Below are 15,015 nucleotides of genomic sequence, written 5' to 3' on the forward strand. Positions count from 1 at the left end.
TACAGGTGATTTGTAGTTCTTGTTAGCATGACAACTCCAACTATATAATCAGAGAAAGTTAAGCACAAGCTACCTAAAATGATATTATTTAGAAAGTAAATCAGTAGTCAGAAGACTGGTTTCTAGTGCCTGCTCTTGAGGCTAATTAGTTGGTAATCTCAGGCAGGTTACTTAGTGTCTCTGAACATTAGTTTCCCCACATGCCGGAGAGGAAGAAAGAGCTGGATTCACAGTTTTAAGAGGTAAAATTTTCTTTTTATTTATTTATTTATTTTTGAGACGGAGTCTTGCTCTGTCGCCCAGGCTGGAGTGCAGTGGCGAGACCTTGGCTCACTGCAAGCTCCGCCTCCTGGGTTCACGCCATTCTCCTGCCTCAGCCTCCCGAGTAGCTGGGACTACAGGCGCCCACCACCGCGCCCAGCTAATTCTTTGTATTTTTATTAGAGGCGGGGTTTCACCGTGTTAGCCAGGATGGTCTCGATCTCCTGACCTCGTGATCCGCCAGCCTCGGCCTCCCAAAGTGCTGGGATTACAGGCTTGAGCCACCACACCCAGCAAGAGCTAGAATTTTCTTGTCATGATTTCATTGCAGGAGACTATACAGCACAGTGTTAACAGCATGCTTTTGGGGGTTACCAGCTCTACTGGCTGTGAAACGGTAAGCACAATACTGTACCTATCTTGACTCAATCGCTTCAATATATACCCATCTTAGAGGGCTGTGTGAGTACAAATTAGATGACATATGCAAATCACCCTGGTAGTCTAAAGCATTATGGTAGGCAGTAGTTATTTGTTCAATATTATCTTATTTCTTCAGTTCTAAAATGACACTGAGTTAAAAGCTTTTCAAAGAGGACAAAAAGAAACACTGTCCCACTAACTGTACACATACATAAAAAGCAACTCGGCCGGGCACAGTGGCCCACACCTGTAATCCCAGCACTTTGGGAGGACGAGGTGGGTAGATCATCTGAGGTCGGGAGTTTGAGATCAGCCTGGCCTACATGGCAAAACCTCGTCTCTAATAAAAATACAAAAATTAGCTGGGTGTGGTGGCGGGCGCCTATAATCCCAGCTACTAGGGAGGCTGAGGTAGGAAAATTGCTTGAACCTTGAAGGTGGGGGCTGCAGTGAGCGGAGATTGCACCACTGCACTCCAGCCTGGGCAACAGAGTGAGACTCTGTCTCAGAGAAAAAAAAAAAAAGAAGCAACCTGATTAAAGCAACATTAAATGTGTAAGAAATGTGCCCATGGCAGGGCATGGTGGCTCTCGCCTGTAATCCCAACACTTTGGGAGGCTGAGGCGGGTGGATCACCTGAGGTCAGGAGTTCGAGACCAGCCTGGCCACCGTGGTGAAACCTCATCTCTACTAAAAATACCCAAATTAACTGGGCATGGTGGCGGACGCCTGTAATCCCAGCTACTCAGGAGGGTGAGGCAGGAAGATCGCTTGAACCTGGGAGGTGGAGGCTGCAGTCAGCCCAGATCACACCACTGCACTCCAGCCCGGGCGACAACAGTGAAACTCCGTCTCAAAAAAAAAAAAAAAATGTGCACACAAGGCTGGGAGCAGTGGCTCATGCCTGTAATCCCTGCACTTTGGGAGGCCGAGGCGGGCAGATAACCTGAGGTCAGGAGTTCAAGACCAGCCTGACCAACATGGAGAAACCCCATCTCTACTAAAAATACAGAATTAGGCGGGCGTGGTGGCACGCGCCTGTAATCCCAGCTACTTGGGAGGCTGAGGTAGGAGAATTGCTTGAACCCGGGAGGTGGAGGTTGCAGTGAGCCGAGATCACACCATTGCACTCCAGCCTGAGCAACAAGAGCAAAACTCCCACTCAGAAAAAAAAAAAAGAAAAAAGAAATGTGCACACAAGAACCTATGAAATATGGTATTAGGCCAGGCACGGTGGCTCACGCCTGTAATCCCAGCACTTTGGGAGGCCAAGGCAGGCAGATCACAAGGTCAAGAGATCGAGACCATCCTGGCCAACATGGTGAAACCCCACCTCTAATAAAAATACAAAAATTAGCTGGGCATGGAGGCCCATGCCTGTAGTCCCAGCTACTCAGGAGGCTGAGGCAGGTGAATTGCTTGAACCCAGGAGGCAGAGGTTGCAGTGAGCCGAGATTGCACCACTGCACTCCAGCCTGGCGACAGAGTAAACTCTGTCTCAAAAAAAAAAAGAAAAAGAAAAAGGAATGTTATATTAAATGTACCACGGTAAAAAAAAAATCATAACTGTTACTGTAAAGAATGGCAATGAATTTTTGCTGCTAGGTCACCTTAGGTGGGAACCTAACAAGATGTCCTTAGAAAATGTAAGATTATTTGACTGAAACAACTGCAGTTTACCAATAGCTTTACGAGGGTTCTGGTATAAAATAAGGTACATGGAACCGGTAACTATTGAGTATTTAAACACGTATGGAAAGTTCTAATAAATGTCAGCATTAGGTCAATGAAACAAAACAAAGCTTAATTCACAATTTTCAATTGTACCTATGTGCACATCAAGTGCTGCTGATGACTTATCCGTGGTGGGATCACTGATAAGAAGTACTTTGATACCATTGGCCAGCTCTAGCCCTCGATATTCTCGCTTGTCTTCAGGAGACTTGGTAATGTGATTTCCTATTCTCTTGATGGCTGGATTATTCATTTTGCTGTAAGTCTTTTTTTGGAAACTGAAAAGAGAGATTTTTAATTGTTGATTTGTGACTTTATATTTAAGGACAAACAATAACGTCAAGTAAACCCATATAATACATCATCAGATTTTTTTAAATGCTGGAGGAAACCTTTTATAGCCACTCTACAGGGTGCAGTCATTCCTTTCCTCCCTCTTACCCCTCATTCTTTCTGAGAAATGCTAACAAAATTGTTTTCATGGAGCCATATTTGTATCTGAAAGAGCACATGGATAGGGATTTGAGATAGGGTGGGTTAGACCATGTGTTGGCCTGTATGCAGAACTAGAATAGAGTTTTTTTGCTGGTTTTGTTTTTGTTTTTTTGAGACAGGGTCTCAGTTTGTCACCGAGGCTTGTATGCAGTAGCGTGATTTTGGCTCACTGCAGGCCTCAACCTCCTGGGCTCAAGTGGACCTCATCCTCCTGTCTCAGTCCCCCCAAGCAGCTGGGACCACAGGCACTCAACACCACACCCAGTTAATTTTTCGTATTTTTTGTAGAGATGAGGTTTCAACTTGTTACCCATGCTGGTCTTGAACTCCTAAGCTCAAGCCATCTGTCCACCTCAGCCTCCCAATGTGCTAGGATTACAAGTGTGAGCCACTACACTCGACCTAGAATAGAGTTTTATTTCACACTATTTCAGAGGCATCTGCTAGAATAAGTGAGGTGAGATGTTGTGTAAGAATTATTACTGGGTTAGCCCAAACACTGCTCAAACTGATGATATTGAAAGATAGGGTAGATCTGGAACTCGCAGGTCTGATATACACATGCTCAGAACATAGGGAACAACCCCCAATGAAGAACAATCCTGTAAAGTTCTAATATAAAATAAGAGACCGGTGCTGTCCTATGACGGCAGCAATAACAAGGACATAAAACAAACAAACAAAAAGTTGGAAGGACCCCAAGTATTTTTGTAACCTGCTGAAGAGCTGAATGCCAGAGCAGGAAAAGTCTGGCAATCTTAACAGAGATGTCAGAAAAATTCTCTTACAAAGGGCTTCCTCTGACAGTCTTCTTTCTTCTCTATAAAGGCTAGATTACAGTGATGGGAAAGGACTATCAGTACACAGAATCGTGTAGGGATGTTGGTTGGAATTAGTGCAGTGAAGGGACTTTCCAGAGTCTGGGGTACGCATGTTTTTTGAGAGTAGGGTAGATGTAACTTTTGTCTATACTGGAGATTGCTTAATAGACCAAAAAAAAAAAAAAATGAAACTGCTACTACTGGCAGGTTAATATACTGCCAGTATATAATTAAGTAAAGCCAAAAACATATCTGAAACTACAGAGGAAAAATAACCCTCTATGAGCACATCTGCTTCTTACCTACAAGACAAAACTAAACAGATCTGACTGTTCCTTAAAGACTGACAGCTAGATTTAAAGGTAAGTAAGAGGGGGAAGAAATAGGCATACAATTATTTTAGATAAGTTTTTTCTGTGTTAAAATCTCTAGAGATTGAGAGAGGAAAAAAAATCTAGTTTGCTTTCACCATTATATTTTCCTCTCTGAAATCACCTATAACTATTCTTCCAATCTGCATAACAATTGATAAATCAAAGGGGTTTGTTGCTACTAAGACTGTCCCCTAGATCCCCTAGATCTTTTTTTTTTTCTCTCGCCCTCTCTTACAGTGCTGATAGATCTTCTTTAGAGGAGAGGAGATACGGAATTTTAAAGATCAACACATCACACTAAATGTATAATACTGGTTTTAAAAATCACATAGTACTTTACAACAGATAGTGCTAATGGTCTCCTATTTATAGTAAAAATCATTTCTTGAAAAACAAAGCATAAAATATAATACTAACATATTGGGGCTATGTTAGTAGGTCACTGTTGGAAAATTCAAAAGCAACTTGAAACTGAAAAGCCATTATTAACAATTATTTTCAGCCAGGCACGGTGGCTCGCGCCTGTAATCCCAGCACTTTGGGAGGCTGAGACGGGCGGATCACAAGGTCAGGAGATCAAGATCATCCTGGCCAACATGGTGAAACCCTGTCTCTACTAAAAATACAAAAATTAGATGGGTGTGGTGGCGTGCACCTGTAGTCCCAGCTACCTGGGAGGCTGAGGCAAGAGAATCGCTTCAACCCGGGAGGCAAAGGTTGCAGTGAGCTGAGGTCAAGCCACTGCACTCCAGCCTGGCGACAGAGTGAGATCCCGTCTCAAAGAAAAAAAAAAAATTATTTTCTTTCTCATTAGCCATAAGCCACTAAAATTCAATGTCAAAGAACGATGAAAATATCTGAGTGCCAAGTCTAAAAAATGGTGTTTGTGGTAAAATAGTAATAATTCTCAGGGTGACAGGAAATGGTCTATTTTAGACTCTAAAGAGGGGTACAAGGAACCTCAGATAACAGTCCTAGGCCAGGCACAGTGACTCACGCCTGTAATCCTAGCACTTCGGGAGACTGAGGCGGGCAGATCACCTGAGGTCAGGAGTTCAAGACCAGCCTGGTCAATATGGTGAAACCCCATCTTTACTAAAAATACAAGAAATTAGCTGGACATGGTGGCGGGTGCCTGTAATCCCAGCTATTTGGGAGACTGAGGCAGCAGAATTGCTTGAACCCGGGAGGCAGAGGCTGCAGTGAGCCAAGATCATGCCACTGCACTCCAGCCTGGGCGCAACAGAGCGAGACTCCATCTCAAAAGAAAAAAAAAAAAAACAGTTCTGGTTAAGACATTTGGCAAAGGACAATCCGTTTAGACTGCAGCAAATGCCTTCAGTGTGTACACAGTTTGTTTCAAAAACATTAATTTGAGTTCAATATAAACTATTTTTAAAAATGAATCCAACTTAGCAGCGACATAACACTAAATAAGCCACAAGGCAGCCTCCATTAAGACACCCAGCAAGAAGGGCAGTGTTAAAACGGCAGTGTTAATAAGAACCTCCGTGTGTACCAAAGAGAATGCCTGAACTTACCCCAGGCAAGAATCTACTCCAGGGAGAAAAGGGGTTGGTCTTCTGGTGATAGTTATACTCAATTTCCTCTGTGGTGCTTGACCTAGTGAGTTTGACTTAGGTAACCAAAAATTACAAATGATTAAAATGTAATAATGATGATGATGATGATGGTCTAAAATTTCTGTCCAAACCACAACTGTGTAGAGGGGAGATGAAATATAGCTCACTTTGGAAGTATAAATTAACTTACTATGTGGGAGGTTAAAAACTCTATATAAAGATAACCACCTCAACTATAAGCTACACTCTGTACTTTTTTTCAGGGTTTCAACTTCCCTTATCTGGATTTTAATTTTTTTAGACAAAAAAAATTTTAATTGTAAAACACAGAGTAGGATGTAGGTAGACAGAACAGTTCCAGCCCAGTAAGAACTATTTACAAATGATCAGAATCCATCACAGCCATGGATATAACTTATTTGGACGCTGAAGTTGTGCTGGATTAATATTCCTGATATGGTTGAGAATAAAGAGATAGATTTATTCTACAAGTCACACATAAAAATTAGTCCAACTACTAGTGTACAAAGGATCAAGAAAAGCTAAAAATTTCCAAGGTGGCAATACTCCCTAATCAAATATCATGACTTCTTGAGGAAGTAAAACCCAAAAGAAATAGTAGCAACATTTTCAAACAAAACCTATTCCTGGCAATCCTATTCAATACAAAGTCTGGGTTTACCTATAGCATATCTATAAACACTTCCTACAACGATTTGATTCTCACCTTCTGGAGAAGTGAAGACAATGACTGGGAACTCTTCCTCCTCTGATGATGAATTCATCAACAGCTTGCCTGTCTCTGTATTTATACTCATAAGATCACCTGTCTATCTACTTCAGATCATTAGCATAAAGCCTTCAAGAGTAATTTTATTTATGGCAAATGTTCTCCAATAAGCAAACATACTGACAATTTAGATGACGAGCTAGTGTTAACTCAAATGCTTTCCCAGACATTTATATTTTTAACTTGTTAAAGTTAAAATTTTAGGAGCAATAAAATTACTTTCAATTCTAGGGACATTGTCATACACTGGAAACTTCATAAGGCACAGAACTGTCTTTTCAGCACTCTGATAAACTGGAGAGATATTTAGTAATTACAACATATATTTTGTCATTTTGCTTAGAATTTAAAACAATGACTATAATCACAGAAGATAAAAGCTGGAAGAGCCACTAGATGTTATCTAGTCCTTTGCAGTTCATGGACTGGCTACACTGGCTTCTCCTGGGAGCTTGTTAAAAATGCAAAATATCAGAACCCACCAGAGACCTACTGAGCCATAATCTGCATTTTAACAAGATCCCCAGGTGGGCTAGATCCCCTCATCTTGCATACAAGGAAACTGAACCTCAAGGAGTTTAATAAATCAGTTGCCCAAGATCATACAACAAAAAGTTATAATCAAACTCAGTCTTAACTCCCAGTCCTGTGTCCAGCCTCCCCTCCACATCCAAACAAACACTTAAGGAAGTCTATTAAGGTCCAGGCATCACACTATGCAAATGGTTACAAAAATGAGTACACCAGAGCCCTTGTTTTGAAGGAACCTAGACTAGTGATGAAGTCAGATATAAAAACAGGTCATTATCTTTTTTTTCTACTTTTTGAGACAAGGTTTCACTCTGTCACCCAGGCACAATCTTGGTTCACTATAGCGTCAACATCCCAGGCTCAGGTGATCCTCCCACCTCAGCCTCCCCAGTAGCTGGGACTATCTATAGGCACTCACCACCGTACCCAGCTAATTTTTTGTTTTGTTTTATAGACAGGGTTTCGCCATGCTGGCCAGACTGGTCTCGAACTCCTGGCTTCAAGCAATCCACCTGCCTTGGCCTCCCAAAGTTCTGGGACTACAGGCATGGCCCACCGTGCCTAGTCTCTAGGTAATTTTTTTGTAGAGATGGGGTTTTGCCATGTTGTCCGGGCTGGTCTTTCAAACTCCTGGGCGCAAGAGACTGCCGCCTTGGCCTCCCAAAGTGCTGGGATTACAGGCATGAGACACTACACCCAGCCCAGGTCATTATCTTTTAAGTGTGGTGACAAAACTGTCCCTGGGGCACTATGGGAGTAACCCTGTCTAGGAGGGGGAGTAGAAGCACACCAAATAAAAGGCAAGGGGACAATCAATCAAAGTAGAAGGGAATTCGTGAGCGAAGCCTGACAATGAGGAAAAAGCATGAGGAATACAGTGGAAAAACAAGAAGCGTGGTGCTAATGAACTACAACAGGAACTCCAGGTCAAGATCATGGACTAAGACATGTAAAGGCCTAAATTTCAGGTTTGCAAAAACAAATCCCCAAATATAAGGTCATTTCCAAATTCCACACCAAGAGTAAATTTTACTCTGCAAAGAATCTTTTATTCAGGTGACCTTTCAGTCTTTCTCATCTCTCTTTAAAGTGTTTCATGATCAATATAGTAGCAGATTGGGAAATTTTACTTTGCTTTTTGCTTCCTACTCACCTCCATTGGTCTCTCACAAATTTAAAGTCAGACCTGATTTAGAAATAATGACCTATAAACCTGAACAGGTGAGTGATCACGTTAATAGTGAATTACAAACCAAAACCTCCCTTCTGTGGAATCCATCCACCCACTCCCAAAACCATAGGTGGAAGTCAAGGCCTATAGCACTCATGCATGTGGAGGAGGAGCCCAGAGAGAAAAGGCATGGAATCAAAACCACACCACATAACATTCCCAGTTCCTTGCAGAAGGTAGAGGTAAATAAGCAGAGGGTGACAAGATAGTGGTGGTATGAGCCCAAGGATGCCTCAACATATTAATGCTTAAGACCATATACCCCAAGTACTATTAATAATACATGAACTAAAAAATAACAACATGTCTTAGGGAACCACCTACCCAAAGCTCTTCAGTTATAGGAACAGGTACACCTAACTTCATACACCAGCTAGATCATAAAGTTGGGTACAAAATAAAATCCTGTTAAACTTATTCACCCCTGATGTTTTGCCTTTGTGCCAGGCAGAATATCAGCTATCGTAACTCTATGTCCTGGCCCTCTGGAAAGGAGTTTATGATCAACAAATAAACCCTTAAATGAAGTAGGGTGGTTGCAATTTAAAGAAATTCTAAAGCAGTATCATTCTAGAGAGAAGTGCTTTTGCAAATGTTGTTTTAGTTTGATGCATGCCTATCAATGGTTGTTCATTCCAAAAGTGACAAGCTTAACACAGAACACTTTATAGAAACGTTATAAAGTTTAAGCAAGTGAATAAAACCTCTGTTTTAGACCTTGTGCCACAGAGGTAACTATAGAAAGTTTCTTGTAGTTTGGGTACCAAGGGTGTTTCACAAGTATCCTTCTTCCACATGGAGTTTTCAGGGCTGTTAGGAAATGTAAGATATAGGCCGGGTGCCGTGGGTCACGCCTGCAATCCCAACACTTTGGGAGGCCGAGGTGGGCGGATCACCTGAGGTCAAGAGTTTGAGACCAGCCTGGCCAACATGGTGAAACCCTGTCTCTACTGAAAATACAAAAATTAGCCAAGCATGATGGCGCATGCCTGTAATCCCAGCTACTTGGGAGGCTGAGGCAGGAGAATCACTTGAACTCAGAAAGCGGAAGTTGCAGTGAGCCAAGATTGCGCCACTGCACTCCAGCCTGGGTGACAGAGCGAGACACCATTTCAAAAAAAAAAAAAAAAGATAGAATACCATTGTACAAATCTAATCCTAACAATCACTCTCATTTTTTTAAAGTGTCATAGGCTTTATAAACTGTTCATTTAATCTTTCCATTCTCCTTAAGTGGTGGGTCGTAACAGCTGTTTGCAGTCATCCTCTTCAACTCCAAATGAGAAACAAAAGCTCAGTCAGTGCTTGCATACTAAAGTATAACCAAAAAGAAAAAAAAAAAAAAAGATAAGTGGTTAAGTGACTTGCCCAAGGGCAAGCTGATTGTGGTAAAGCTGGAACTACAGAGAAAGAGGAAGCGTGGGAAGGGGAGGGACAGAGGTGGTGCTGAAGGAAATCATACACTGGTTTATTCTCCAGCTCCTGTTTATCACCCTCACAGTCCTTCCCTAACCCCATTCTTCTTCCCTTACAATCCCAAATAACAAAAGCCAGGAAACAAAAATTAAACTAGGTCAAAATAAATGCTCCAAGGAAAGTTTTCAGTTTTTTACTCCTTCTTCTGCATATAAAACACAGGTAGTAGGGGGAGTCTGCAATGCTTCTAATCTACCAAAGGAATCCCTTAGCTAAGAACCATAATACATGGCAGGATTAAATGTATAACAGGTTTAAAGCGGGAGAGTATATGTACAGAACTGACTTATGCATGAAAGGAAACATAAAAACAAGTACTACAGTAGACATGAATGGGTTTAAGTATACTATTTTTTAAAAGTATACATTAAACCATATAATCAGAAAAAAGAGAAGAAAATCATAATCATCTTGGTAGCTGCAGAAAAGTACTTAAATTCAACAACCATTCACATATTTTTTTAAAGTCAGCAAACTGGAATTAAATTTCTCCATTTTAAAAAGAATATCATAGAAACTATGGTAATTATCATATTCAATGGTATACTCAATAGTTTACATTACAATTAATGTAAACAATCTCCCGCCCTCCCCCACCAACACGATGCCACTAACACTTCTTCTATTTCAACATTGTATTGGTAGTTCTAACCAGTCCAAATAAACCAAGAAAAAGAAACAAAACACATAGAGATGGGAAAGGAAAGAGGAAAAAAATTAACATGATTCTCAAGCAATATGATTATGTATATAGAAAATCCCAAGAACCTACTGACAACTTCCACTTCTGGGTAGGATATAGCAGCTCATGGCAAACTAATTCAGCTTCAACAACTAGAAAAGGCCATGATAAATTACAAAAATCATATTTGCAAAGATGTTGGAAAGTTGTGCAAGCAACAAGGATTGGATAAACTAGTTCCAGAAAGGTGAGCAACCTCTGAGGTGAGCTGATAATCATCATTCATTTTCTTCTCTGGGAATATCTGCTAATTCTGAGTGCAGATTGAAGATCATGCTTGCCCTAAGCAAAGGGACTCTACTGGATGAAGAGGTATCATTGAGGCTTCAGTGGTGGCATGAAGTTGGTGTGACAGATTAAAGTCCCAGGAGGTCCCAAATTTGCAACTAACTTTCCCAACAGAAGATTTTCTGAGATACTACTATGTATTTACCAGAATGGCTAAAAAGAAAAAGAGGGCAAATACCAAGTGTTAGAGAAGTTAACAAACTCTCACACACTGCTATAGACATGCAATTTGGTATGGGTACAACCATTTTCAAAAACTGGCACTATACACTAAAGCTCACACTATGACCTAACAATGCTAGTAACAGATAAATAACCCAAATAAATGCATTTATATGTTCATAGCAACACTATTCAAACTAGCCCAAACCAGAAATGATCAAATGACAATCAACAGTGAAATGATAAATTGTACATGCACACAACAGAAAGTATACAGCAATAAAAAGGAATAATATAGAACAAAGCACAATAAACATGAATCTCACTAATATAGGGTTGAGTGAAAGAGGCTAGACACAAAAGAGTAAATACTGTAACCTTCCATTTATACAAAGCAGAAGAGCAAGTAAAATCAAGCTATGCTTTCATCCCAGGATAGTCATTACCCTTGGGAGTGGGAGTAGTGATTGGATTTGGAAAGGAGAATGAAGGGGGCTTTGGGGTTCCAGGTCATGTGCTGGTTATACAGGTATGTTCAGTTTGTAAAAATGCATTAAGTTGAACACTGCCATTTTTCAATTAAAAGTTCTTAAAAATAGAGCTTTTCAAAATATCACAAAACACAGTAAAATAAAAGGAAGGGGGAGATACATGAATTACTGACATTACAAATATCAACCGCCAAAAATCATCCTGGAAATAGTACCACTTGAATACTGGAAAGCAGCTACCCATACCAAAGAGGTGCTAAACTAAGAAGGCTCACTAAGGAACAGTAGTACAATTAACATAATTAAACCTTCTCAGGTGTGTCTCGAGACAATTATTTCAATTATTTCTGTTGATGCTATCTTGGCCACAAGAAATAGGAGGCCCATGTAAGTACAGCATCAGTCAACTAAGTTAATTCAGTATGCTAAATCTTTTAACTCAGGACTTTACTCATTACATATTATTTGAAAACTAGCTTTTAGTAATTACTTTAGACTCTAGTTAAGATCTAAAAATAAAACTTGACACTTCCAGTAACTAATAGCTAAGTATAACATAGATAAAAGCAAAATGATTAAACTTTGAATAAATTCTCCCCTCAACAATTTTCAATATTTATACCAAACAACTTCTAATTCAGGATTTGAATGAGAAAAATTATTTTTAAAACAAAATTAAAAGAATACCATATAACGTTTACATTTCTTCAAACTCAACTAATTTTACATATGGGCAACCTCCCACAGATGCTTCACGAACCCAGAACAGCAAGGGCAGCTTAAAGACACCTGTCATGGTTTTCTTCTTCTTCTTCTTCTTTTTTGTAAGATAGGGTCTCACTCCCATTGCCCAGGCTGGAGTGCAGTGGCACTATCATGGCTCATGACTTCCTGGGCTCAGGTGATCCTCCCACCTCAGCCTCCTGCGCAGCTGGGACTACAGGCATACGCCACCATGCCCGGCTAATTTTTTGTATTTTTTTTTTTAGTAGAGACAGGGTTTTGCCATGTTTCCCAGGACGACTCGAACTCCTGGGCTCAAGCAATCTGCCCGCTTCAGCCTCCCAAAATGCTGGGATTACAGGCATAAGCCACTGCACCTGGCCTGGTTTCTAAAGATCAATTCAAATCACAGGCTGGGAAGAGTTATCGACCTGTAACTAATTCTCTCAAGATAGCCTTCTAAAAAAAGCAAACCATAAATATCCCTTATCAAAAATGGTTGGGATCAGATGTATTTCAGATTTTCCTGGATTTTTAAATATTTGCATTACATTTACCGATAGAGCATCTACTTTGAGCATCATGTTGGTGCTCAAAAAATTTAGAATTTTGGAGCATTTCTGATTTTGAATTTTGAATTTTTCAGATTTGGAATGCTCAACCTGTATTCTGTACAGACAATTCAGTTCCACTCATATGTACAGAAGATGATCTGCCCAACTCAGAGAATGCTGCCTCAGGAAACTTGACCTGTACTTTGCCTTAGGTGTGATTCTTCACTGTCTGCACTGATCTACTGACCACTTCCAGCCCGTGTTCGGTAATTACATACCCTCACCTTTACCAGATGACCTCTCTGCTCCTGAGGCACTGGATACTACTGGACTATTCTGGTCAAACCAGACTTTCTGGCCTCATCTAGCTTGTTTTTTTAAAAAACAGTTCTCCCTATGTTGCGCAGGCTGAACTTGAACACCCAGGCCCAAGCGATCCTCCCATCTCAGCCTCCCAAGTAGGATGGTGTGCCATCGTGCCCATCTTGGCCTCATCTAGTTTTGACAATCAAGAGTCAGATGAGGCCAGGCGCGATGGCTCATGCCTGTAATCCCAGCACTTTGGGAGGCCGAGGCAGGCCGATCACCTGAGGTCGGGAGTTCAAGACCAGCCTGACCAACGTGGAGAAACTCCATCTCTACTAAAAACACCAAAATTAGCCAGGCGTGGTGGCAGACTCCTGTAATCCCAGCTACTCGGGAGGCTGAGGCAGGAGAATCGCTTGAACCCAGGAGAGGTTGCAGTGAACCAAGATTGTGCCACTGCACTCCAACCCGGGCAACAAGAGCAAAACTCCATCTCAAAAAAAAAAAAAAGAGTCAGATGAAATGTATACATGGCCCATTAAATTGACAGGGGCACCTATAGTTGCATCACACTCAGACAACCTTTCACAGAGTTTCTCCTGTAAAATATGTTTACATAAACTTCACCAAGGCATAGTTCCTGGTACACAGTAGTCATCCATGAATGGTAACTTGATTATTATAAAATCATCATCATTATTATGGTCGCAGGGGCTAAGGTGCAAATGAACCACCTCCATAACCACCATGTTATTACCAGCATTCTTAACACATACTTATGTGAATTCCAGATGTTATTTGTCATCTCTGGAGGTGAAAAACATTCATTAGGTAGGCTGATAATAGGATTATACTTTATAAGACTATTAGGAAACCAGGTAAATAATTATCCCTTTATAATTGCTATAGATGAGCCAGTGTTTATAGTAAGTAGTTCTCAATGGGTGACTATTCCCACTCACCAACCCTCGCTGAGGACATATGGCAATGACTAGAGGCATTTTTTATTGTCACAACTGAAGGTGCTAATGGCACATAGTGAGTAGAGGCCAGGGATGCCACTAAGCAACCTACACTGTATGGGATATCTCCCACAAGAAAGAATTATACGATCCACACCTGTAATCCCAGCACTTTGGGAGGCTGAGGCGGGCGGATCACATGAGGTCAGGAGTTAGAAACCAGCCTGGCCAACATATTGAAACACTGTCTCTACTAAAAATACAAAAATCAGCTGGGCATGGTGGCACAAACCTGTAATCCCAGCTACTCGGGAGGCTGAGGCATAAGAATCAGTTGAATCTGGGAGGCGGATGTTGTATGAGCCAAGACTGTGCCACTGCACTCCAGCCTGGGCAACAGAGTGAGACTGTGTCTTTAAAAAAAAAAAGATTTTGGCACAAAATATCAATAGTGCTAAGGATGAAAGACCCTAGCTTATAGTTCTGATTTTATTACCCCCAAAATAATGGATGAAAATCAATGCAACCAATTCTATCCACTTAAATCCAAGAGACAGCCTCATTACAGAATGCTTCTATAAACTCCCATCTATGTATCTACATATCTCTCAATCAATCAATCAATCAACATCTAAGCCACAAAAGATTTACATAAAGAGAGGAGAAAAACTGATAATGAAAGAGAAAGAGAGAAGGAAACTTTACAGGAACCTTGTCCTAGAGTAAGGAATCTAGTACGTAAGTGAAGGGGTTAAGCTTAGAAAGAAGCAAAGCCAGTATGTCAGAACAGATGCTTACTGAATACTCAGTCAGTATCTTGCAGCACATATACTTGTTTAGGGAATAAATCTATTATATATTATACATATATATAATATATTCAATAAACCCCTTATATAGATCCTATTAGTCCCATTCTTTACTGGATGGGGAAATTAAAGCTCAGAAAAGTTATTTGGTTGGAACCACATAGGTATAAAACAGAAGAGCTAGGATTCAAACCCAAGTCTTTAGACACAAAATGACCATGCTGTTTAACACTCCACCAAGTTAAAAGTTCATCTCAAC

General features: G+C 40.8%; 1 protein-coding gene across 7 annotated transcripts in view; it reads right to left on the bottom strand.

The window, feature by feature from the left end:
• Positions 1–15,015, bottom strand: part of IDE (insulin degrading enzyme) — a 128,464-nt gene that overhangs the window by 82,794 nt on the left and 30,655 nt on the right. For all 7 annotated transcript variants that reach the window (XM_034931104.2, XM_008950689.6, XM_034931105.4 and 4 more), the window contains one exon: positions 2,512–2,696. In XM_034931104.2, coding sequence (XP_034786995.1) covers positions 2,512–2,696 — 185 coding nt within the window. The remainder of the gene's footprint in view (positions 1–2,511; positions 2,697–15,015) is intronic.

This window comes from Pan paniscus, chromosome 8, assembly GCF_029289425.2.
Source record: "Pan paniscus chromosome 8, NHGRI_mPanPan1-v2.0_pri, whole genome shotgun sequence".
Classification (NCBI taxonomy): domain Eukaryota; kingdom Metazoa; phylum Chordata; class Mammalia; order Primates; family Hominidae; genus Pan; species Pan paniscus.